The following is a 23,723-nucleotide window of genomic DNA, read 5'->3' as shown; positions in this document are numbered from 1 at the left end:
TGTCACCGTAGCTCTGGAACAGCCGCGTCGAAGCAGAAATGCCGTCTCCCCAGCCCGCCCGGGGCCTGCTGTGGCTCGGCGTGGTACTAGGCCCCGTCTGCGCAGCACTGGAATCCGCGGCGCCTTCTATCTCCGCCACAGGTGCCGCCCCCGCCCGGATTGCAGGGGTCCCTCTCCGCTCCATTCTTTCATTCTTCCCTCCTTCCCTGCTTACATCTGTTCTTTCCTTCCAAGCTTCCTTTCTTCTACTATTCTTTCATCTTCCCTTACCTCCCTCCATTTTTCACGCCTTCCTACCCTCCATTTATTCATCCTTCCCTCCATCTTTCATTTCTTCCCTCCTGCCATCTGTTCATCCCTCTGTCTTTCCATCTTCCCTCACGTTATCCATCCGTGCTTCCCTTGGTCCTTGCCTCTATCCTTCCCTTTTCTATCCATCCTTCCATCTTTCCCTCCATCTGTCCGTCCATCCAGTCATCTCCCTCCATCTTTCCATCCCCCCCTTCTTCCATCCCTCTGTTGGTCCACCCTTCCCTTTTCCTTCCATCCTTTCATCTTTCTCTCCCGCCCTCCATCCTTTCATCCTTTCTTTCCTTCATCTATTCATCTTTGCCCCCTTCCTTCATCCAACCGTCTATTCTTGTTTGCACTTGTCCTTTCCTCTGTCCATCCTTCTCTCCCTAAATTCTTCTTTCTTTTTCTCCATCCTCCTCTCTCGTCTCTCTCCCTACCTCCCCCCCCCCCCCATCGCATCCAGGCTTGAAGCCATGGCCAAAGCCTAACCCTGCCATCCAGGATTCAGGCTTCCTCTTTGCACCTCCCACTCCCACCCTTTCTGAGACACAGCCCTAAATGGCTCCTTTCTGTCTGGGCTGCAGAGGTGCAGGATCTAGCCTTGGGCCTCTCTGAACCCTAGCACCTACCATGGTGTCAGTGCAGGTGACCTCACTGAAGCCCCTTCCTGTGTAGATGCTCTGAATGTTCTTCTCATCGTTGTGGATGACCTGCGCCCCTCCCTGGGCTGCTATGGAGATAAGCTAGTGAGATCCCCAAATATTGACCAACTGGCATCCCATAGCCTCCTCTTTCAGAATGCCTTTGCCCAGGTATGTTTGGGGTCTTCTGTGTGTGGGTGTATGCCTCTTCATGCACTGAGGGTTGAGGGAGGGCGGAGCTTCAGCTGCTGTTCGATGGCGCAGTTTGTGGCAAGCGTCTTTTTGTTAGAGTGACACAGTCTGGAAAATGGTCGTTGAGAAAATCCAGTTGTTACTCACAAGGCAACCTTGTGCCTTCAAGGGTGCCCCTCTTCTTGGGTGGTGAGAGTGGCATGGCCCTGATATACTCAGGATGGCCCTGGCCAGCTTTCTGTCAGAAGAGGGGGGGTGCTGAAGAATGCCACCCACAGATCTGCTGACTGGGCTTCCGGTGAGGGCCAGCTAGCTAACATGGCGTCTCTACTTCTCGAACCTTCTTCTGGGACCGCCCCTCGGAATGTCACTCATTCTCTGTGCCTGGGGATGCTGTCATGTGGGAGCAAATGCGCATTTGCTGGTTTGAGGGGATGAGTCCTCCTCTTTCTGTCACTAGGAAACCTTATGTCTGGCAGCTGGGTGAGGTCCAAATCCCAGTGGTTGGCTTTGAGCTCTGCATGACTCAGCCACCAAACTGTTTGCTGAGGACCTCAGGAGGAAGGTTGCTTGGTTACCTCAGAGATGACAGACACAGTCTGCTGTGAGGGCGTTCACTTCTCTTCTGCTTCCTCACAGCAAGCAGTGTGCGCCCCCAGCCGTGTGTCCTTCCTCACCGGGAGGAGGCCTGACACCACCCGCCTGTATGACTTCAATTCCTACTGGAGAGTGCACGCTGGAAACTTCTCCACCATCCCACAGTACTTCAAGGAGAATGGTTATGTGACTATGTCGGTGGGAAAAGTCTTTCACCCTGGTACTGCTCTATGTCGAGTCTGGGTTTTTTTTGTTTGGTGCCCAAACATGGGGATCCCTTGCCAGTGCTGGGTCTATCTTTGTGGAAGCCGCTTCTGGGTGGGCAGTCACTTCTATATTCACTGCAGCCTTTCTAAACCATTTACATCTCAACTTAGCTACATGTTCTCACCAAAAGTGGAAAAGACTAGATAGAGCTTTGCTTCCTTTCAGAAACCACTGGTGATGCTATTGGGTCCTTTGGCTTCTCAGGTTTCAGGGAGGGCACTAACTAGGGAGGTGGCAGTGTTGAGTGTGAGTCCAGCTCTGACCTGACCCTCCTCCTTGTGGGGTCCCTATTGGTAAAGCTAGGACTGGGGCGAGGGCACCTGAGGCCTCCCACATGGCCAGCGCTGTTACTGCTGACTTGTTGTCCAGTGAGGGGGCTGTGGTTAAGTAGGGGTTACTGCCCACTTTGTGAACTGGGGCAGAAGGATGAGTGTAAGCTTGTACCTAGGGCCTATAGGGTGCTAGGCACTGTCAGCCCTGACCTTTAACGCTGCCTGATAAATTGGCTCTCTTGAATGCCGAAATGGGGATGTTGAGACACAGACAAACTTTAATATTTTCTTTTTAATTTGTAGAAGTAATGCGTGATTTTTTTGACACAAAAAGTAGAGGAAACGGAAAGTACAAACTAATGAAGATAAATCACGTACAATTTCACCACCCTGAGAAGAGCTGCATTTTGATGTTCCTTTTGTTCTGAGAATATTATTTCTCTAACTTGAGGTTATCCTGTATATGTAATTTTATATCCTGGTTTGTTAAAACATTTTTTCACATTACATTTCATAAAAAGTCATTTTTAATGACAGCATAGTAGGTTAAAGCACCTTGCTTTAGTCCAAGTTGTTTCAGGATTTCACTGTCACAGGTAAAGCTGGCACGGACATCTTTGGAAGCAGAGTGAACTTCTGATCGGCAGTAGTATCAGGAATCTGGGCACTTGGTCCCAGATCTGCTGCTTAGTTGTGCAGTTGACCTCGGGCAAATTGTTCATTCTTTCAGAGCCTAAGATTCTGGGAAGCTGGATGCATAGCTGCCTTGACTACCTCCCAGGGGAGCATCCTGATCCAGGCAGTTCAGAGCATGAAAGTGTACTGGAAAACAAGCTCCATCTTGGAGGTGGTACACTGGAAAACGGGCTCCATCTTGGAGGTGGTGCTCATCGTTAGGAGTGACACCTTGAACGTTCTCAGTAGCTTTCACTTTGTTCACTGGTTACACCTGCAGGCTTGGCAGCCTTCATCAGGAACCCAGCTGCCAGTCCAGGTTGATGGTAGCATTCACCTGTGCAAATTCGGGCCCAGTTTTGAAGGTGAATCTGTCAGAAATCATACTGCACAGGCCAAAGCTCAACAACAGGAGAATTTTCTGTAGTTTGGTGTCCACATCACCACAATCCTTGCCCAAATGCAGCTGGAGGAAAGTGACAGTTTTGGAGAGAGGAGAAAATATAGCAGAGGGAGGAGATTGTGCTTCACAAAGGGAGGCCGGACAAAGGCTGAGTGTTGTCTGGCTTCCTTCCTCCTGACACTTAGATTTTGGGATCAGTTTCTAAGTACATGTCCTAGTCAGAGAACAAAAGCTTTGCTTGCGGTTGTCATGGGAACACATTTTTAAATGGAGTCTTTGTTCTCAAGACCTTTGTTTGTCAATGCTGGGTCTGCTCAAAGATGACAGTAGCCACTATCCAGTGCCAGGTACCTGGCATTTACAGTTCTGGTCACTCCCTTAATCCTCCTGCAGCAAGCAAGCTGGGTTATATCATCCCCATCATTTCCTGAGGGAGACGTTGAGGATCATGAAAGTCAAGTAGCTTGCCCGAGGTTGCAGATGCTAAGTGGCAGAATAAAGATTTGAACCCAGGTCTATCAGCCTCCTGTGAGCCCTTTCTACCATGCTTACTGTGTTAATAGGCCCTCCAGCAGCTGCCCTCTTTTTTGCCAGCCTCCTCTGGTGCTCCCTTTTGGAACCCCACTGTGTGGCTGTGCTGACGATGGTCTCTCCCCCATGGTTCTGCCTGCAATCCCTTCTACTCTTTACTAGCTTCTGCAGGCAACTCTTCCCTTTAACTCCTTCGCAAAGGTCACTGACCTCTAGAAGTCCTGCCCATCATTATTTACCTGACTCACATCACCTTCATGCCTGAGGGCGCCCCCACTTGCCACTTCTACTCTGGGAGCTGTGCTGTTGTAACGGGCTAGCTGATCTTACCCTTGTGAGTCCCTTCCACAGAGCTTAGCACAGATTTTAGGGACCAGGAAGTCAGATGCTCAGTACTCAAATAGAAACTTGGAAAGTTTGGCTTCGGAAAGGACTTTTCATCATCTAGCGTAAGCTCCTGATTTTGTAGATGAGGAAGCTGAGGCCCAAAAAGGGGAGGTTCCACTTGCCCACTTGTTTACAAAGTTTTAATTTGGGGGGAGGAGTAGGGCATTGAAAAATCCTTCATGTTTTATTTAACAACTTTTTTTTCCTTCAAGGAATATCTTCCAACCACAGTGATGATTCTCCATATAGCTGGTCTTTCCCACCTTATCACCCCTCCACTGAGAAGTACGAAAACACTAAGGTAAGGCTATGAAAGGGATGCTGTTCTGAGGAGACAGGCTTTTTCTTTGTCTAGCAAATCAAGTATTGTGTATGCTGCATGCTCTATATGTTGGTTATACTGTGAGGTTGTGGGGTTCATTTGTGATAATGTCTTGACAGAGAAAAGTATCATTATGCCCAACAGGAGCCGTGGCTTCATTTTAGAAGCTGGCGGGTATTCTTTGTTCTAGAACCTTAGGCTCTAATGTGTCAGACTCACTTAATGGTTCCTTAGTGCTCACTCTGAACTGAGAGTTGTAAGAGATGTCGAAACATGGGAGAGAAAAAAGAGGCCTGAGCTCCAGGAGCCTCAGTCTAGAGTGGAAGAAAGGCATGTTGTCTGTCTGTCTTGGCTCTAATGCATGCGTTCAGCTGCTGAGACCTCTGACAGGGATTTAAATATTTAGAACATTATAGGAAAAGAACATTATAGGAAAAGTAAATTTTGGTTTGAAGCCACCCCTGATATAGAAATGAAATTAAAATCCACATTTAAGAAACTCAGAAAACCTGTAGAGAACTGAGAAATGACATGTACCTCTGAAGTTTCAGGAGACATCCTGTGGGAAGGATGAGGATTTGGGGGCGAGGTAGAAGGTATTGTTCTAAATTCTCAACAACTTTCTGTTTCAGGATACAGTGAAGACTGTTGGCTCTGGCCTTTGGTGTTTGGCTTGAGTAGGAACAGAATGAGATTGGAATAGCCCATCTCAATTCCTCAAGTCCCCGAAGCCATCTTGCTACGTTTTTAGTGTCCTCATAAATGCTAGATCCCTGCCCCCATTGCCCTCCCACTTATTTCTTCTCAAGGTGGTGGGTCTGATAGTACCAGATCCTCCTTGAGTTCTCTATAACAGGTCATGTTAGAGCAAGTGGCCTGAGGTAGGTGCTGGACTGTCCTGCCCGGGGTGGGGTGGGCAAGGCTTGGCTGTGAAAGGACACCACTTCTGGAGATGAAGCAGTAGCCTACAGCTCCTGGGTCTTTGTGATGTACAAGTCATGGTCAAAACTAACTTTGGCCCTATGGCCGTCATGGCTACTTTGGGAAATGAAGCAGGGAGTTTCATTCTATGCATGGCATCGCTGAGGATCTGGAAATTCCATGGGCTGTCCACCTTATATAGTTGACTGGGATCCTGCCACTTACAAGCCTCTGTCTTTGAAATTTAAAACAGATTTTCTTTTCTGTTTTTTGAAATTGAAATACAATTCACATATCATAAAACTTTCTCTTTTGTAATGTACAATCCAGTAGTTTTAGTATATTCACTGAGTTGCGCAGCCATCACTGAAATCAATTTTAGATCATTTTCATCATCTCCAAAGGAAGCCCTGTACCATTACCAGTCATTCCCCATTTCCTCTCATCCCCCAGCCTGTGGCAACAACTAATTTATTTTCAAACTGTGGATTTGCCTTTCCTGGACATTTCATATACATAGACTTCTATTTAGATTAGAATGGAATCTGTAGCCATTTTTATCTGCCTTTTTTCATTTAGCATAACGTTTTTGAGGTTCAGCCATATAGTAGCATGTATCTGTACTTCACCCCTTTTTATGGCTCCATATTACAGCATTGTACCACATTTTATTTATCCATCACTTGATGGATATTTGGGTTAGTTCTCCTTTTTGGTTATTATGAATAATGCTGCAATCAATTTTGATGTACAGATGTTCTTATGGACATATATATTTTTTATTTTTGGAGGCATACACCTAAAAGTGGAATTTCTAGGCCTTATGATAACCATGTTTAACTATTTGAGGAATTGCCAGACTATTTTCCAAAGTGGCTACACCATTTTACATTCCCATTGGCAATATATGAGGGTTCTAATTTTTCCACATCCTTGTCAACACTTGTTAATTTCTGTTTTTAATTTTTTTTTGAGTTGGGGTCTCACGCTGCCACCCAAGGTGGAGTGCAGTGGCATAATCAGGATGATCACAACTTATGGCAGCCTTGACCCCTTGGGCGCAGACAATCCTTCCATGTCAGTATTCTGAGTAGCTGGGACTACAGGCACATGCCACCATGCGTGGCTAATTTTTTTTTTGGTAGAGACAAGGTTTTGCCATCTTGCCCAGGCTGGTCTTGAACTCCTGGGCTCAAGCAGTCTGCCTGTCTTGGCCTCCCACAGTGCTGGGATTACAGGTGTGAGCCACCATGCCTGGCCATGTTTAAAAATTATAACCATTCTATTGAGTGTGAAGTAGTATCTCATGGTTTTGATTTGAATTTCCCTAATTAATGATGTTAAGCATATTTCCATGTGCAATCCACCATTTGTATATCTTCTTTGGAGGAATGGAGAAATGTTCTGTGCCCATTTTTAATTGGCATATTTATCTTTTGATTGTTGCATTGGCGATATATATATTTTTGTCAGTTTACTTGGATTATCTTTAGTTAGTTATGACCTGGAGACAGGATTAGCGGCAGAAAACTAAGTGCTAGTGGATTTCTGGCCCCTGCTTGGAAAAGAAGAAACACTTCTCTGTTTTAGTTTTACTTCTGATGTCCCTGTTCAGTCTGAATGACTTAACACCTGAGGGGCTGGTTATATGAACATTAAATCCTTGCGAATACCCTTCATGGCTTCTATTACTTGCATTTAAAAAGCTGATGCTACATATTTTGTTTTGGCAGACATGTCGGGGACCAGATGGAGAACTTCATGCCAACCTGCTTTGTCCTGTGGATGTCGTAGATGTGCCCGAGGGCACCTTGCCTGACATACAGAGCACTGAGCAAGCCATACAATTGTTGGGAAAGATGAGAACATCAGCCAGTCCTTTCTTCCTGGCTGTTGGGTATCATAAGCCACACATCCCCTTCAGATATCCCAAGGTGAAGAGCTGGCTGAGGTCTGGTCCAGCACAGCCACCACAGCTGTGTTGTTTGTTGAGGGAGGGATTTGTGTAGGGAAGGCGACCACATCCTTCCATCCCCAGACTCTAGGGACACCTGATGGACACTAGTATACTCAGTGGAGTGAAGGTGGGATTCAGAGGTCAAGGTCAGGGACATGTAAGAGTCTTGTGATACAAGGATTTGTAAGAAATGCTTGGCTTTCTACTTCCCTCCACTGAAGGGTTTTATTTCCTTTCCATAAACCCACTGAGCAAATGTGGGTTGGTTGGTGAGATCATCACAGAGAAGTGAGACAGTGCTAGCTGCCAAAGCCTATAATAAGGAATGGTCCTTGGGAAACTATTCCAGGACCATAAAGCCTCCTTCAACAACTAACCTTTCTCCCTATGCCTATTAGGTCCTACCCCATAAACACAGGGCACTGCATTGCTTGTTGGAACCTCCGATCCTGTACTTGTTCACATGTCACGTAGAGAATGTAGTCTTTTCCTTTTTATAATCTTTTTCACTATCATTTTCTCCCTGGGCTTGAGTGTCCCATCCTTTTGACTGTGCAAGGAATGCCCCTCACATGGAACAAGTGTAGAGAGCAGAAGGTATTGTCTCTGATGCTGCAGGTCTTGTTCTGATTGCCCCCGGGCATCTGGCCTTCCTAGCAGGAGCCGTTAGTCTCCTTGGTAGAAGCTGGTGAGACTTACCTCTCCTGCCTCTTTGCAGAAAAGAGTTAGCAAAGCTGGCCTGACTACGATCCTGTGAAAGGTCTGCTTACAAGGTTGGCCCTTGGCTGGCATCTGGGAACTTTGATTTCAGGACTGTTCCCACCGTTCCCAGAACTGATGAGTGGTTTACTATGTCTAAACTGTTTAGGCAGACATTATGGTTTATGTTAAACCCAGGCTTCCCTCTGGGAGCCTGGAATTTTGGTATGTTTCAGGCAGAGGATACTTACATGACTAGTCCCAAATAAAAGCTGGGTGCTGAGACTTTAATGAGCTTTCCTGGTTGGCAGCATTTCCCACATATTGTCACACAACTTGTTGCTGGGAGAAGTAAATGCATCCTGTGTGACTTTCCTGGGAGATGACTTGAAGCTTGTGCCTGGTTTCCTCCAGATTTTACCTCAGATGCTTTATCCCTTTGCTGATGGTGTTTCGTGCCCCTTTACTGTAATAAATTATAGTTGTGAGTGAGACTCTGCTGAGTTTTGTGAGTTCTAGTGAATTACTGAACTTGAGGGTGATTTTGGGCACCCACAGTGCCTTACCACACCTTTTTTAGTTGGGAGTGCAGTGGGGATAGAACAGGAAGGCATTTGTTTATATGAAGGAAGAGAGCTGTAACTGTTCAGTTTGTAGGAAGCAGAAGTTACACGATCTCGTTGTTGTTGGTATGTCATGAGGGTGACCTAAGGCCTGACTTCCAGGTGGAGGCAAGTCTTGTGCCTTTGCCAAAAGAGTGACTACCTTGTGGCTTTGTGTGTATTTTTCCCCAAGGAATTTCAGAAGTTGTACCCCTTGGAGAACATCACCTTGGCTCCTGATCCTCAGGTCCCTGATGGCCTACCCCCTGTGGCCTACAACCCCTGGATGGACATCCGACAGCGGGAGGACGTGCAAGCTTTAAACATCAGTGTGCCCTATGGCCCAATTCCTGTGGACTTTCAGGTATCAAGGACCTACTCTGGTGATGTCTTGGGCACTGATGGTATGATGTCATTGGTGAAGCCACTTTTCTCTGTAGGTACTACTCCATCCAAAATGTCTTAGTAAGAATCTTCTCTGTATGAGGTGTTATGTGACAAGCTAGGGAGAGGGTGTTCTGCAGGTATTTAGACCACAGGTATTGGTGGGTGAAACAAGAATCTCCCAACCAGTGTCTCAGCTTCAAAAGAAGGGAGAATCCAAAGAATTGGTGACTTGCTGTGTGTGGGCATAGGAATGGGAAAGCAGCCTTGGTGACCATTGCTAACCCATGAAGATGCTGTTTTCTTTGGATGACCATTCATTAATTATAGAGTGTGGGCAACTCCTGAGAAGTCTAGAATGCTTGGATTGCTGTTACTTGCAGGTCCTCTCTGTGGGAAAACCTATACTGGCACCTGTCACACTCAGGGGATGGGTTGGTGAACAGGACCTTGGCACAGGGGAACTGGGACACCATCACAGCTCAATGTCTAGTGTTCCTTCATATGATTTTGGGGTGGAGCAGCTATAGGCTTAGAATCCTCTGGCTGACTCATCATCCACCCTCTGTTCCTGGAGAGAGCAGATTACATGCTGACCAGTGTTCTTTTTTAGAATATTCCATATGGAGCCCTGCCCTTCTCATGCCACACGAATGCAGTGACAGGCAGAATATAATGAATGGAAGAGGGCAGTGTGTTTAAAATGTGCTTCCTTCCACAGAATTGCTGGGAGGATTTGTTAGAAATGCAGAGTCCTGGCCCACCCAGACTTACAGAATTGGAAGCTAGAGGTGGGGCTCAACAACCTACATTTTAAAAACACACACCACTTGAGAACCACTGCTGTAGTGTATTGTTTAAAACAAAACAAAACCAACAGCTACAGATATCTCTTGCTCTCTCAACTCCTTTGGTCTCTGACTTTGTAGAGCAAGAGTTTGGGTGGTAAGGGGTGCCTGTTCCTCAAATCTATTTAATTCCTCAGTTGTAGATAGTGAGTGGTGAGAGTTTGGAAAGCAAGAAATCCATCAGTTTGTTTCCTAATTTCATGTTTCTGGGCTTCTGATGGTGAGCTGGCCTGAATTGCAGCTCTTAGGCTACTGTAATGGTCTGTATATTATCTTATTTGGTCCCCAAGCGGACCTATTGAGATACTTGCTCTCTCTGTTCAGGGGAGGAAACTGAAGGCAGAGAAGGGTGCTGACTTGCCTGACAGCACAGCTCCAGGTGGAGCTGATTCACCCCCAGGGATGTGTGACTCCAGAGCCTCACAGTTGGATTTCTTAGTTCCCTGCAGTGTGGATTCAAATTCATGTTCTAATTTATACTAGCTGTCTAACCTCTGTCTAGCCACCTTACATCTCTGATTCCCAGTTTCCTTCTGTGTAAAACAGAAACAAGATGGGTAAAGATTTTCTGTGATGAAACCTAGTTAGGAGGTTTCTAGTGGGAACGAAACAGAGCAAGTGGAAATGTTTAGGACAGTGGCAGCTGCCTGGGGAGGTCTCCTTCCAGTTCTCTTAGTCCCCTCCTCACACATAGTAGACAGTGTGACCCAGTGAGTTTCCCTGGTAGGCACATGTGCTGGTCCCTGGCCCATATTCCCCTTGGACTAGGATCCTGCTCCCTGTCCTCTTCCTGTTTTGGGTGTCTGTGTCCACGCCTGTGTCACTGCACTTTTGAGTCTCTCTTTTCTGGGCTCTCTTCAGTGCCAGCCCTCGAACTCAGCTCTACATGAGCCAGCAACCCCAGGGGCCACAGTTGGGAGTCTGTTACTTGCTCCTTCTTGGTATTCACCACCCCCCACCCCCAGCCTCATCTCCTAACAGCCATCTTGCTCCACACCCTTGTTGCCTACATGCCCACAGGGACCACCAGTGTGGACTCTTACTTTCTTTCTTTCCCGTGTCTAGGTAGCCTCTTGACTTCACTCTTTCCCTGAAGACCTAAGGCCCCATGGCAGGCCAATCCCTGTTCTTGCCAGCTCCTTAACATACTTGTCTATTTATCCTTGCCCCACCTGCAGTGTTCCGATCACAGCACAGTCCAGTCACAGCCTCTGCTCTCCAGCTGAGTTGTGAGGACGGCTAGAGAGAATCCACACAGCCAAGAGGCAGGGAAGCCCCCCGATAGCCAGCCTGCAGCCCAGGCTGCCCTGGGCAGGCTCTCTGCTCTACTCTCTTGGTTATCCTCTTTGCCACTCCCCTCTAGGCCCCGCCCCCCCACCCCATTTTCCATCAGTTGACCACCTTTCCTGTTTCAGCAGTGGAGGTTGGTGGACAGCCAAAGGAAGGAGAACATACAGGATGGATGTGAGTGTGGACCCTGACTGTGCCCCTTGCCAGCTATGTGACACTGAGCAAGTTAACTAATCTTTATGAGCCTTGGAGTCCTTATGCATAGGGTGGTGCAGAGCATCGAATGGCACCCAGCAGGCACTTGGTGACTGGGCTCTATCACTTCCTTCATGGATACCTGGAATTTCACATGCGTGTGTGCTGGGCTGAAGGCCTGCTCCATAGTCTCTGAAGAAGAATTAGCAGGGACTTGACTCGCCACTACTGTCCCCCCTTGCTGCGAGCAGATCGTGCAAGGTCTTTCTACCCACTGTCCCTGCAGCCACTACATCCCTCCCAGCTTAAAAACACCACCTTCCTTGCCCCTACCTGTTTCTTCTTCCCACTCCGTCGCCTGCTCTTCAAGGGAGAGTGAATGGAAAGTGGGCTGTTTACCTGTGTCTGTGGCCTCAGTGTTCATTCATTCTGCATCCTCTTCTGTTCAGGCTTCTGCCTCCCCAGCTCAGTAAGAGTTCTCACCTGGGGCAGCACTGACTTTGTTGACCAGTAAAAATCTACCCTTATGGATTCCAACCTTCCTGAAACTCCATGCCACTTTCTCATTGTTGACTAGCCCCACCCCTCCTGGAACTATCTGCCTCCTGGGCTTCTTTGCCAGCCCTCCTGGGTCCTCTCTGCCCCTAGCTACATGGCAGACCCCTCATCCCCCCAGGGTCAGTCCCAGATACCCCACTGTATCCTTCCTGCTCCTTGTCCCTAGCCAGGCTCATTTGAGCCCTGCTGGCTGCCAGAAGTACCCCTCCAGTCAAGGCTTCACTTCTGATTTCCAGATATGTATGTCCACCTGCCTGCGAGAGCCATTCTCATGATGACTGTGGAGACCTCAGCCATAGTCTTCCACATAGCGAAGCCGCCACCCTGCCCTTCCTTTTCTCCTTCCTCCTCCTCTTTTTGCTCACTGCCCCTACATGGTAGTGAATCATGCCACCAGCTGAATGTGAAACCTAGAGTTCCTCATCCCATGGGTTCCTTACCTCCTTCCTCTGCTATGTTCCCTCCCCCCATGCCTATGTGATCTCCCTGAATTCCTTGCAAATCCACACTGTTGGTCTGGCTCTTTTTGCACTTCTTTCTGGACCATTACAGTGGGTCTGTCTTTGCTTTGTTCATTCACCAAGTGTGTCAAGCACCTCTTTTATACCCAGCAATGGTCAAGGGCCATTCTGTCTAAAACCCCTGGCATCTGTATCTGCAAGACCTTGAAAGACCTCAATGACTTCCTTGACCTACAGCTTTGGGCCGCCACTCCCTGGACGGACCCACCAGGTCCATATTATCTGGCCCCAGCCTAAATTTTCAGTGTTCTCTCACCCCCCTCCCCTCCTATTAGATTCTCCGGCCACATTGGTCCACCCATTGGCCCCAAACACAACCTGCTCTGTCATAACTTCACACTGTTCCATGCACTGCAGTCCCTGCTTAGAGCATCTGACCTCCATTTGTCTGATTGCAAGTGCCTCTTCTCAAATGTTAACTTCTCTGTGAAGCCTTCCCTGCTTTTCCCAGGCGGACTTGAGGGCTCGTTCTCCCGTATCATCCCTGGTGCCCACCAATAATGTATGCGTTTTCTTGTCTCCATTATTTTGTCCTCACTGGATGTGTGGCATATTAAGGGTGAGGACCATGTCTGCTTATTGCCTTACATCCAGGGGCTGGCATAGAAAGGAAGCAGTACCCTTGTCAGGATACAGCCATCCAGACCAAAGTTCCCTAGGTTACAGACTGAAGACTCTATCTGCCAGAAAGTATGAGTAGGCCAGGATTCAGCATAATTCTTCTAGAAAGTTAGATATGTATCTCTTCTCTTCACCACAAGGGGAGAACGGATGAATCTCATGATCGTCCTCACCCTGGCAGTGACAAGAAGAAGCTGGTGGGTTCAGTTGATAAGGCAGGGGCCGGTCTGATAAGTCAGAGGCTCCCTTGCTTCTCACCCCACAGTAGGGGTGGGGGATTCATCTTTTTCCTTAACATCTGTGAATGAGGCTTGGGGTGAGTGAGCCCAGGTTGGGCCTGTGGCATCTTTACTTCAGGGCATGGCCTGAGTGTTCCTGAAGTCCCTCTTGGGCTCAGGGACTACAAAAAGGGTGCTACCCTCGTGTCCCTCCCTTGCTCTTCTGCTGCTGAGAGTTTGTTAGAAATGAGCTCACATGACAGCCATGATCCATGAAGATAAGCAGTTGCTTTGCTGGGTTAGAAGGTGATTAGAGGAAAGCCTCACTTATGGCTGTTATTATGGATTATATTGTGTCTCCCCAAAAGAGGTGCTGAAGTCGTAATACCCAGGACCTCCGAATGTAACATTTTTTGAAAATAGAATCATTGCCAATGTCATTAGTTAGATGAGGTCCTCTTGGAGTAAGGTGGGCCCCTAATTCAATATGATTGATGTTCTGATAAGAAGAGGAGAGAGACACACGGGGAGAACACACATGAAAATGGAGTGATTCTTGGCAATCCCTTCAGGTCCCTTCCCACTGTGGGAGCTTTTCTGTCCTCCTCATAAATCCTGCTTTAAAAAAAAAAAGAAAAATAAAATGGAGTGATTCAGCTGTAAGCTAAGGATTGCCAAGAATTGCAGCCACTGCCAGAAGCTAGGAAGATGCAAGGTCCTCCCCAAGAGCCTTCAGAGAGAGAATGGTCCACCCAGCACCTTCATTTCAGACTTCTGGCCTCCAGAGCTGGGAGACAATACATTTCTGTTGTTTTAAGCCACACAGTTTGTTGAACTTTGTTACAGCAGCCACGGGAAATTAACACAGTTGAATTGAATTTCCAGCGTGATGCTCATCAGAGGATGTGTGGGCCTATGTTTGGAGGGACCATGGGGTCAATTTTTGTGTACATGTTCATCTCCTGAGACCCATCAGAATATGTGAGGGAAACAGAAAGGGACAGTAAGTGACACGTCCATCTGCGGAGATTTGTGGCCTAAAGTGAAAGTTGATTCGATTAGACAGGAATCTTACTTGTAGACTTGCAAATTTCACTGTGACTCTGCACATGAGGGGATGCAAATGTTAGGAAAAGGAGTGTTCTGTTTTGGCTGAGAAAATCATCAGGAGTGTCATTTAAGGGATTGGGGTTGAAAGAGATGCTCAGGCGAACATTATCTCCTGTGTGTGCCACAGCAATTTAAAGTACAGTCACTCACTGTCTCTCGCTCTCTCTTTTTAAATTTGCAGCGGAAAATCCGCCAGAGCTACTTTGCCTCTGTTTCATATTTAGATACACAGGTTGGCCACCTTTTGAATGCTTTGGATGATCTTCAGTTGGCCAACAACACGATCATTGCATTTATTTCGGATCATGGTAAGCATTTTACAATGCCCTGATGAGTTAAAACATCTGAACTTCCCTGTGAAATGTGCTTTTCAAAGTTGCCATTGCCATAAACATAGGCATGTTCTCTTTTGTGAATCAGTGAAACCCGACTCTGGGGTCTTTGGTGCTTTTATGAGCAACTTGTTAGTCCTGAGCCCTCTATCTTAGATGCTTGGGGGATGGGGGTGGGTAGACAGGGGGAGAGGCATGTAGCTACTTTTTTTCCTTGGTGAACATAGTAGGAGCCCCCCTTTGTGTGTGGGAGCTCTTTTATGTCCCATCTCTAACCTAGAGAGTTGGAGGACTTTAGCTTTGGAGGGCAGGATCCAGAACAACCTGAAAGAGCTCTGCAAGTCCTTCAGACCTGGCTCTGTCCCACCCACCTCCATCCCCCTGTCCTCTCTGCCAAGAGCCTGGGCTTCTCAACTCTTTATCTCTTCTAAGGCTGTTTCCTAGTTTTTTAAAAAATGTAACTATTTTTTGAAAGCATTCTTTGAAATTCTTCCACGTGCCCAAGAGTAGAGAATACAACAGCAGCTCTCCCAATTTTCCACTCATCTTACCTCACGCAGTCTCACTTATCTTACCCTTACCCACTCCCCTGCCCTCTAATTGTTTTGAAGCAAATCGTGTGGTTGTGATTTCTGGTCACTGCTCTCAAAAATATTGTCTCTTTCGAAGTCTAACCATAATACCATCATCATACATAGAAAAAAGGAAAAGAAGTCTTTCATATCATTAAATATGAAATAGGGATAATGGTAAATCATAATGTGTGCTCATCGTTAAAAAAAAAAAAAAAGATACAGAGTATACAATGCAGGGCCAGTGTCCTGCCCATTCCTCTACCTGTCCAGGGCCAACAAGTGCACACAGTTGGGGACTCCATCTAACAGCCATCAAGTTGTTTACACATGCACACGGGGATATCTCTTATGCATGTATATATTTGTAACATGTAGCACATCACATGATGTGACTAATTATGCTATGTGTACTGATATATTCTTGTTTTTTTTTCACTTAGCAATGTCATAGACAGTCCTCTGTCATGCCATTTCTCGCAGGCCTGCCTCTCCCCTTGTAAAGCTCTGTTGTATTTTATTATATATGGAGGTGCCATAATTTTCCACATATTCCTAATGATCTACCGTCTACTCTCACCTCTCTTCTCAGTGTCTGGTTTCCTCTTCTGCTCAGACACAGTTTTTGCTTTGAGGCAGCTGCAGTTGATTACAAATCCCATCTCAAAGTGCCCTCCTGGGGCATCCAACATCAGAACTACTGGAGAGCTGGTAAAACATGCTCATCTCAGGAGCCCACAGGTCTGGGCATGGGAACATGTGATTTAACAAATGTCTCAGGTGGTTCTGACAGCCTCTCCTGGAGCTCATCATTTCCTGATTCTCCCTGTGTTGCCCTGACCTAATCTGTGGCCTCTGGGGTAGGAGCCAAAAGCCTTGTGAGCTGCCTGTCAAGGCCATCTGCCTCTTGTTCCTCCTGATCTTAAGATGGATTTTTGGGGTTTGCATAGCCATGTGTTCTCCTTAGCAAGACTCTTCCACATGTTTGCTCCTGGCTACAGCAGCACAGACTGAGGCCGACCCAGGACTGATGAATGCTAGAATCTTAAAGTCAGGGAGTGCACAGCTATTTATTGAACATTTGCCATGCACTGGGCCCTATGCTGGGCCCAGGAACTACTTCTTCCTGACGCACGGCAGCCCACCATAGCTGGCAGAGGCCGCAGGTTGGGTACCCCTTCTTAGCAATGCCACAGAGAGCCTGGCAGATGTAGCTTCAAAGCCTCCCCGTGCACCCCAGTCAGATTTCTGGGATTGATTCCTGAGGTTCCACTGCCAGGGTCTTTCACTTTCCTGTCCTGCAGGCTTCCTGACCCTCGACCTTTTAGATTTCCACCACACCAGGACAACACTTCCTCCATCCTGGTGCCCTAGGAGCCTGTCAGTAACCCACCCGTTCACCAGCCCTCATGGGGCAAGGCTTTCTCATCTCCTGGAGAGAGTGGAGAGGAGGAGGAGTGGGGCTGTGCCTCAGTCCATGGGGCTGGTGGACCATGGGAAGCCACCTCTCCCCCCGAGCCCCGGTGAACTCTCAGGAAGTCCCTCCCTAACTCTCCCAGACAGCCAGAGGGAGAAATGGTTTGCCAGAAATGCTGAGGGTCTCTGATGGGCTTGAAGTCTGCTTTCATTGTCAGTGGGTAGAGGGTTTCTTTCCAATGATGTCGTCTTAGGGAAGTACTGTCAATTTGGAACAGGCTCCAGCTCTGTTAATCCCTAGAAGGCTAGGGTTCCATTGGTAGCCCCCGTGTCATCTGTAGACTAAGCCGGCATGGTTTTGCACTATACTCTACATGATCCACTTTCAAATGTCAGCAGGCGGCTGTGATTAATAAAATCAAGATGCATTTAAAATATTAATAATACAGGTATATTTCAACACAATCGCCAGTTTACTCATGGCAGATTTTGGTATCTCCGGTGGTTTTTGTAACACTAAATACTAAAAGGACACTTTCTGTCAAGAACGTATTTTGTATCAAAAAGGGTGCTAAAACTTAAAAAGACTGGGAATTTCCAACTTTGAGTATTCAAACTATCTTTTGCAAGGGATGTTTTAGACTGATGTTAGTGTTGTTTTAAATCAGTGTTAAAGATCTAGAATCACAAGTTTTGTTTTACTCTTTGGTAAACCTTGAAAATCGAGCTCATTTGGTAAGCCTTTACATTTGAAGGATCGTGCCACAGTTTCATAGCTCAATGTTTGGGGGCATATACACAAAACTGAACACGTGAGCTTGTGGGACACGAGTCGAGAGATAGGCACAGAACAGGGCAATGGTGGCACTATAGTTTTCAGGGTCCCCGCCCAGTCAAGAATGAGCCTGTCTTAGCAGGGAAGGCATGCCTGTGTGGAGAATGCTTGTGTCATAGAGACCAGGGTCATTATATATTGCTAGGTGTTTGTTCAAAGAAGGTATTTAAGTTTGGAAATGTTTTCCTTTTTAAAGATTTCCTCATTGAGGATAAATGTCTGACGTTGAATAAAGCAGCATTCAGGTGAAATCACCCTTTCTGTGGAAATTCTAGGGGGATTTCTTTCTTATAGGTGATGGGTTTTGACTTCCTCTGGTTTTTACAACAAGAAATAAAATGGTGTCTATAATAAAGACTCTGTGATGTAATTAATCTTTTTCTGTCATTCTGTGTTTTTTGTGAACCAGGGTGGGCTTTAGGTGAACATGGAGAATGGGCCAAATACAGCAATTTTGACGTTGCCACCCGTGTGCCCCTGATGTTCTATGTTCCTGGGAAGACGGCTTCGCTTCCAGAGGCAGGCGAGAAGCTTTTCCCTTACTGCAGTCCTTTTGATTCCGTCTCAGAGTTAATGGAGCCAGGTATAAAATATGCTGAAATGATACTGCCTGACAGTAAGAGCACCTTTAGTTTATATGTGAACCCGCTTGTTGAATTATGAACTGGGGGCTAATGCAGACCCCCCACTTCCTGTCCTGTGTTAGAATCCTGTCTCAACACTATGAGGTCAGCACACGTCCTGGGCACCTCCTGTGGTTGTGTGGGGGAAGAGCAGCAGAGCTAGAGCTGACAAGCATGGTCCCAGTCTACAAGGATCCTTGGGGGAGGAAGGACAAAGGAGCAGGTGGGGCATCCCCAGTATGGGGAAGACTGTTGAAGAGTTTACAGTCCACTCCAGAGCTTAGAGGAAGGTGCTGTTCCCGTAACAAATGAGCAGTATCCTTTACCTGCATGCACCTTTTTGGCAGAGACTTCAGCTGTTTTGGAGAGGAACGTTTTCCATTTTGGCAGCTCATCGATCTAGTGAACTATTATTTCTATAAAGTCTGCTCTGTCCTTCCCAGTGGTGAAGGGCAAGTTTACTTGAACTTCCATGTGCCAGTCCTTCAAAGCTTTGAAAACAGCAGTGATCTCCTCACTCCATCCCTCCATTAATACCTTCCCTTCTCTAGGCTAAAATCCTTAGTCTTTCAACCATTCCTCACGAGGTAGGTATAGACACATGGTTATCCTGGTCCCTGTCTTCCAAAAAGTTCCAGCTTGAGAAAGCACTTCCAAAATATCCCTTGGACTAGATATCCCTTCTGCCAGCATGGGGCAACCTCTGTGGGTTCTTGTGTCTTGTATCCTGACAATCTGCCTAGTGTATTTTACAGACAAATCATGTACTTCAGATGGCGTTTGCTCTTTCTGGAGTACTTCTGTGAACTCTGCTAAACCATGTTGATCCTTTCTGGACTTACACATTTAGTCCATCTTTAACAGCTAAATCCTGTACTTTATGTTGATTCTTATCTAAATTTTTCTTGATTTCGGATCATCATTCTGGCCCTTTTGGATCTTCCTGAGTTTGCTGTATACTGTCTAATTTTATTTTCTGCACATTTGATTTTTGTGCACTCCATGCTCTTTCGTCTTTCATGTCATTGATAGGAAGGGTAAACAGTTTCAAGGCATGATTTTTGTCCTTTATTTGCTGGGAGAAATCTTCTGACAGGTTGAGAATCTTTCTGAACCTTTTTTTGAGGTGTTCAACCAGTTGTAAATTCATGTAGCTGCACAATCATCCAGTTTATTTCCAAATTTCCTCTCTCTTTTTATTTAAAACAAAGTTTATTAGAGAAAGAAGAGAAGAAAGAAAGGGAGACATGCCAGAGCTGGCATGGGTGAGAGAAACCACTCCAAATTTTATCTCTAACCTGTGTCTTTTCCCTGAACTTCCAGCTTGTATTTCCAATAGCCACTTAGTCAGTCTAATATGCCTGAAGCTAGTCTTTTACCTTCAGCCCTTCTGTCAATACTCTTCTCGTCCTCAGGAAGTGGGCCTAGTCACTCATGCCAAAAAATTGTGGGATCTTCTCCACACTCATCTTTCTTTCATACTCCATATGTGATTTGCAGTCCACCAGTAAGCCTGTCATACTCCATTCAGAATCTGTCCCTACCACTTCCCCCTGCTTCTGCTGCCAACACCTTGGAGAAGACTGTCATCGTCTCGTGCTGAATGACTGTAGCAGCTTGCTAAATGATCTCCTTGCTTGTTCCCTGGATCCCCTGGAGTTTTTCCTCCTCAGAGCAGCTGAAGTGATCCTGTTAAAACCCAAGCTGGGTCATACACAGCCCTTCTCTGGAGTTTGCTACGTGCCCTTCTCTGAGTAAAAGTCCTCACAATGACTGACAAGGCCTAACATGATCCAGACCCCATTATGTCCCTGACCTCATCTTACAAGTGGCCAGGCCAGTTGTCCTGTGCAGTGTCTCACACTCTGGTTTTGTCTGATTATTTCCTTGTGACTGTTCATTTTAGACAAGTGTACTGCATGGGATGTTGTGGCTTCCCATTGTATCACATTGGGGGTACATCATGGCCATTATCAGTGATACTAAGTTTGATCATTTGGTTATAAGGGGTGGCGTCAGCTAGATCTTTTCCATTGTAAAAGTACCTTTTAAAAAAACTTTCTTTACTCTTTTTTCGTTTTATTTTACAAATCTAGAAAATGAAATTGGGTATTATTATTATTATTAACTTAATTTTTTAAATTTTAAAGATGTGGGGTACAATTCAGGGTTAGGTATACAAATGTTCATTATGCAGGTTCCCTTGTTGATGAGGAGTGCCCCCTTCTTCCCCAGGCAGATTCCCACTACTAATCCTGCTTCCTCGCCCCCTCCTGGCAGTTTCCCGCTACTGCCAATCCTTTTCTTACAGTATTACAATAGAAATTGGGTATTATATATAAAGCAATCTCTTAAAGATCCAGAAAGACCAGAATGATAGTACAAAGCCAAGATCAATTTTAACAGGAATATATGTGAAAATCAATAAAAAACCATAATGAGATACCACTTCATACCCATTAGGGTGACGACTAATCAAAAAATCAAAACAAGTGTTGGTGAGGATGTAGATAAATTAGAACCTTGTGCATTGCTGGTAGGAATGTGCAACTACTGTGGAAAATGGTTTTGGTGGTTCTTCAAAAAGATAAACATATAATTACTATATGACCCAGCAGTTTCACTCCTAGCTATATATTCCACAGAACTGAAAACAGTTATTCAAACAAAACCTTGTACATGAATGTTCATAATAGCACTATTCACAATAGCCAGAAGGTGGAAGCCACCCACATGTCCATTGACAGATGAATGGATAAGCAAAATGTGGTATATATATTCAATGGAATATATCAGCCTTAAAAAAGGAAGGAAATTTTGACATATGCTGCGACGTGGGTGAACCTTGAGGACATTATGTGAAGTAAAATAAGCTAATCACACAAGGACGAAAACCATATGATTTCACTCATATGAGGTATCTAGAGTAGCTCAATTCATAGAGATAGAAAGTAGAATGGTGGTTGCCAATATGTGGGAAAGTGGAGAGAAGGGGAGTTGTTTAATAGGGACAGAGTTTCAGTTTGTAAATTGAAAAAAGTTCTAGATGGATAATGGTGATAGCCCAACAATATGAATGTACTTAATGCCACTGAACTATGCACTAAAAAATGGTTAAGATGGTAAGTGTTATGTGTACTTAAACATAATGAAAAGATGGATCAGATGCAGACACCCAGAAGATGGTGATCCTGTGAGACTCAGAAAGAATATTCTGTTCCTCAACAGACTGTTACCCAGTGGTTTTAGCCTTAATGAATCATCTTCACCTGAATCTGTTAGTACATTGGTGGTTCCAAAATTCAAGTTGTTCTTAAAAGTGCCAATGGGTGGGAGCACCTTAATTTTTCATCCTGCTACTTAATTGGATGAGTAGTTCATGGAGGGTGAGGTGCTGAGGGGATGTTGTCCTAAACTTCTTTTGCTAAAAATGAATGTTGGAGATGAAGAAGGGAAAACATATGGAGCCCAGACAGGTTCCTTTACTCATCCTGCCTGGCCCTGGCAGGCTTCTGTAATGTAACCGATTCTGCTGTGTCACTTCCTGTTTCTAGGCAGGCAATCCGAGGACCTCGTGGAACTTGTCTCTCTTTTCCCCACATTGGCTGGACTTGCAGGACTGCAAGTCCCGCCTCGCTGCCCCGTTGCTTCATTTCATGTTGAGCTGTGCAGAGAAGGCCAGAACCTTCTGAAGCATTTTCGACTCCCTGACTCAGAAGAGGATCCATACTTCCTTGATAATCCTCGTGAGTTGATCGCCTATAGCCAGTACCCACGGCCTGCAGACTCCCCTCAGTGGAATTCTGACAAGCCGAGTCTAAAAGACATAAAGATCATGGGCTATTCCATACGCACCATAGACTATAGATATACTGTGTGGGTTGGCTTCGATCCTCATGAATATCTGGCTAACTTTTCTGACATCCATGCAGGGGAACTGTATTTTGTAGATTCTGACCCATTGCAGGATCACAATGTGTATAATGACTCCCAAGGTGGAAGACTTTCCCAGTCATTGATGCCTTGAGTTTTGCCCACCATGGAGGGCACATATGTGCTCCCTTTCAGCTGGTGAGAGGAGGAACTGGAGATGGTTATTTTGTGATTGCCCATAATATTGGAAGCAACCCGAGGGATAGGTAATCCAAATATGCATCAACAATTTGGTCCGAGAATATTAACAGCCAAATCTTTTCATGTAGTCTTTATTAACTTATAATTGGTAATTGGGCTGGAGCTGGGCTGAATCTTTTCCCCCTCTTTTTTAAAACAGTCATAGCTTATTTATTGAATGAATAAATACAAAGTGAGCAAATAAAAATTATGTCACACCTTAGGATATATATCACAATACCACAGGGTTTCAAAATCCAAAGATAAAATATGCACAGAGTGATTAATGTGGAATTTTAACATCAGATAATAAATAATGCTCAATAAACTGGAGACATGAGGTGTGTGGGAAGTTTGGTTAAAAATTTTTAGATACTTCTTGGCCCAAATGATAATTTGTTAGCAAATAATATGACTCTTGAACTCAATGCCCATCTATTGAAAGACTGTAATTCACAATGAAAAACATTTAAAAGTATAATTGTATCCATGAATCGAGTCACTCAAAATCATATTAGTATTCTTCTTTAGGGATGGTTGATTGCAGACATCTGTTTATCCAGGAAGCAAAAAAATTTCACATTTAATTGATCATTAAAAATATTACTTTTATTAAATTCTAAGTTATTTTAAGGATTGTGAAGACTTTTCATTAGTGTTATATTAGGTAATTATCAATTTCTAGATATGAAAGGATCCAAAAAGGCAAGTGGTAGTAAAAAGCTTAGTATATATCATCTTAAAAGTGTTGGAATATTTACAACTCATATTTATAATGTGTTGAAGCTTATCAATTACCGGTAGTCATCCGAAGTCAACGTTTTCTAAAAAAAAAAAAATCTGTATCCTGTACTGAAATGAGTAATTTCTAGTAATGTTATCTTTACAAATGCTTCAGTGTTTCAAGGTAAATGTTTGTGAAACAAAATACAGCAAATTAGATTGTTACCATAGTGTATTAAATTCTCACCAAAAATGACAAGATATTAAAGTCAGTGAATTTCAAAGAGCGTTTAAAAAATACCTATTAGCCTATGAGATATATAGTAACATTATCTTCTAAGCAGTTAAGTGACTAACTCTTCTGGCAACAATTTCTACTTGACTAAGGGCCCTGTTCATCACTCGTGATCCTGAAGCTCGTCTGTCTTCTGGAATCTTTGGTTTTGGTAGATGGTTTCCTCCAGCTTTTTCTTTCTTATTCTTCATCTTCTTTATTGCTCTAATCGCATCCACTATGATTTATACAGTACAGTCTGTAAATTTCTCATGACAGGTTTCAGTGTATTTGGCTTTATCCCCTACTGCACAGTAATAATGGTAAGTT

The 23,723-nt window shown here is 45.2% G+C and overlaps 1 protein-coding gene across 2 annotated transcripts; it reads left to right on the top strand.

Moving 5' to 3' along the window:
• Window positions 1-6: 6 nt before the first annotated feature.
• Window positions 7-22,729, top strand: IDS (iduronate 2-sulfatase). 2 transcript variants are annotated; one of them, XM_008072417.1, is made up of 9 exons: window positions 7-141; window positions 970-1,106; window positions 1,767-1,944; window positions 4,472-4,560; window positions 7,236-7,436; window positions 8,954-9,124; window positions 14,687-14,813; window positions 18,070-18,243; window positions 21,838-22,729. In XM_008072417.1, the coding sequence occupies exons 1-9, from the start codon at window positions 39-41 to the stop codon at window positions 22,308-22,310; spliced, it is 1,653 nt and encodes a 550-aa protein (XP_008070608.1). In that variant the 5' UTR covers window positions 7-38; the 3' UTR covers window positions 22,311-22,729. The 2 variants fall into 2 exon arrangements, with proteins under 2 accessions (XP_008070608.1, XP_021561797.1); XM_021706122.1 differs by lacking the exon at window positions 7-141 and having other exon boundaries at window positions 1,811-1,944.
• The last annotated feature ends 994 nt before the right edge of the window (window positions 22,730-23,723 follow it).

This window comes from Carlito syrichta, unplaced genomic scaffold, assembly GCF_000164805.1.
Source record: "Carlito syrichta isolate Samal-C Ts95f unplaced genomic scaffold, Tarsius_syrichta-2.0.1 Scaffold315164, whole genome shotgun sequence".
NCBI classification, from domain to species: Eukaryota; Metazoa; Chordata; class Mammalia; order Primates; family Tarsiidae; genus Carlito; species Carlito syrichta.
The sequence above is the reverse complement of the archived record's forward strand: the minus strand, read 5'-3'. Positions and strand labels throughout refer to the sequence as shown.

What these genes read in the sequence shown, in the direction of transcription:
- IDS (XM_008072417.1), top strand. Translation starts at nt 39, where the DNA reads ATGCCGTCTCCCCAGCCCGCCCGGGGCCTGCTGTGGCTCGGCGTGGTA. An exon ending in GCCTTCTATCTCCGCCACAG is followed by an intron (nt 142 to 969) that starts GTGCCGCCCCCG and finishes CTTCCTGTGTAG; the next exon opens with ATGCTCTGAATGTTCTTCTC. An exon ending in GGGAAAAGTCTTTCACCCTG is followed by an intron (nt 1,945 to 4,471) that starts GTACTGCTCTAT and finishes TTTTCCTTCAAG; the next exon opens with GAATATCTTCCAACCACAGT.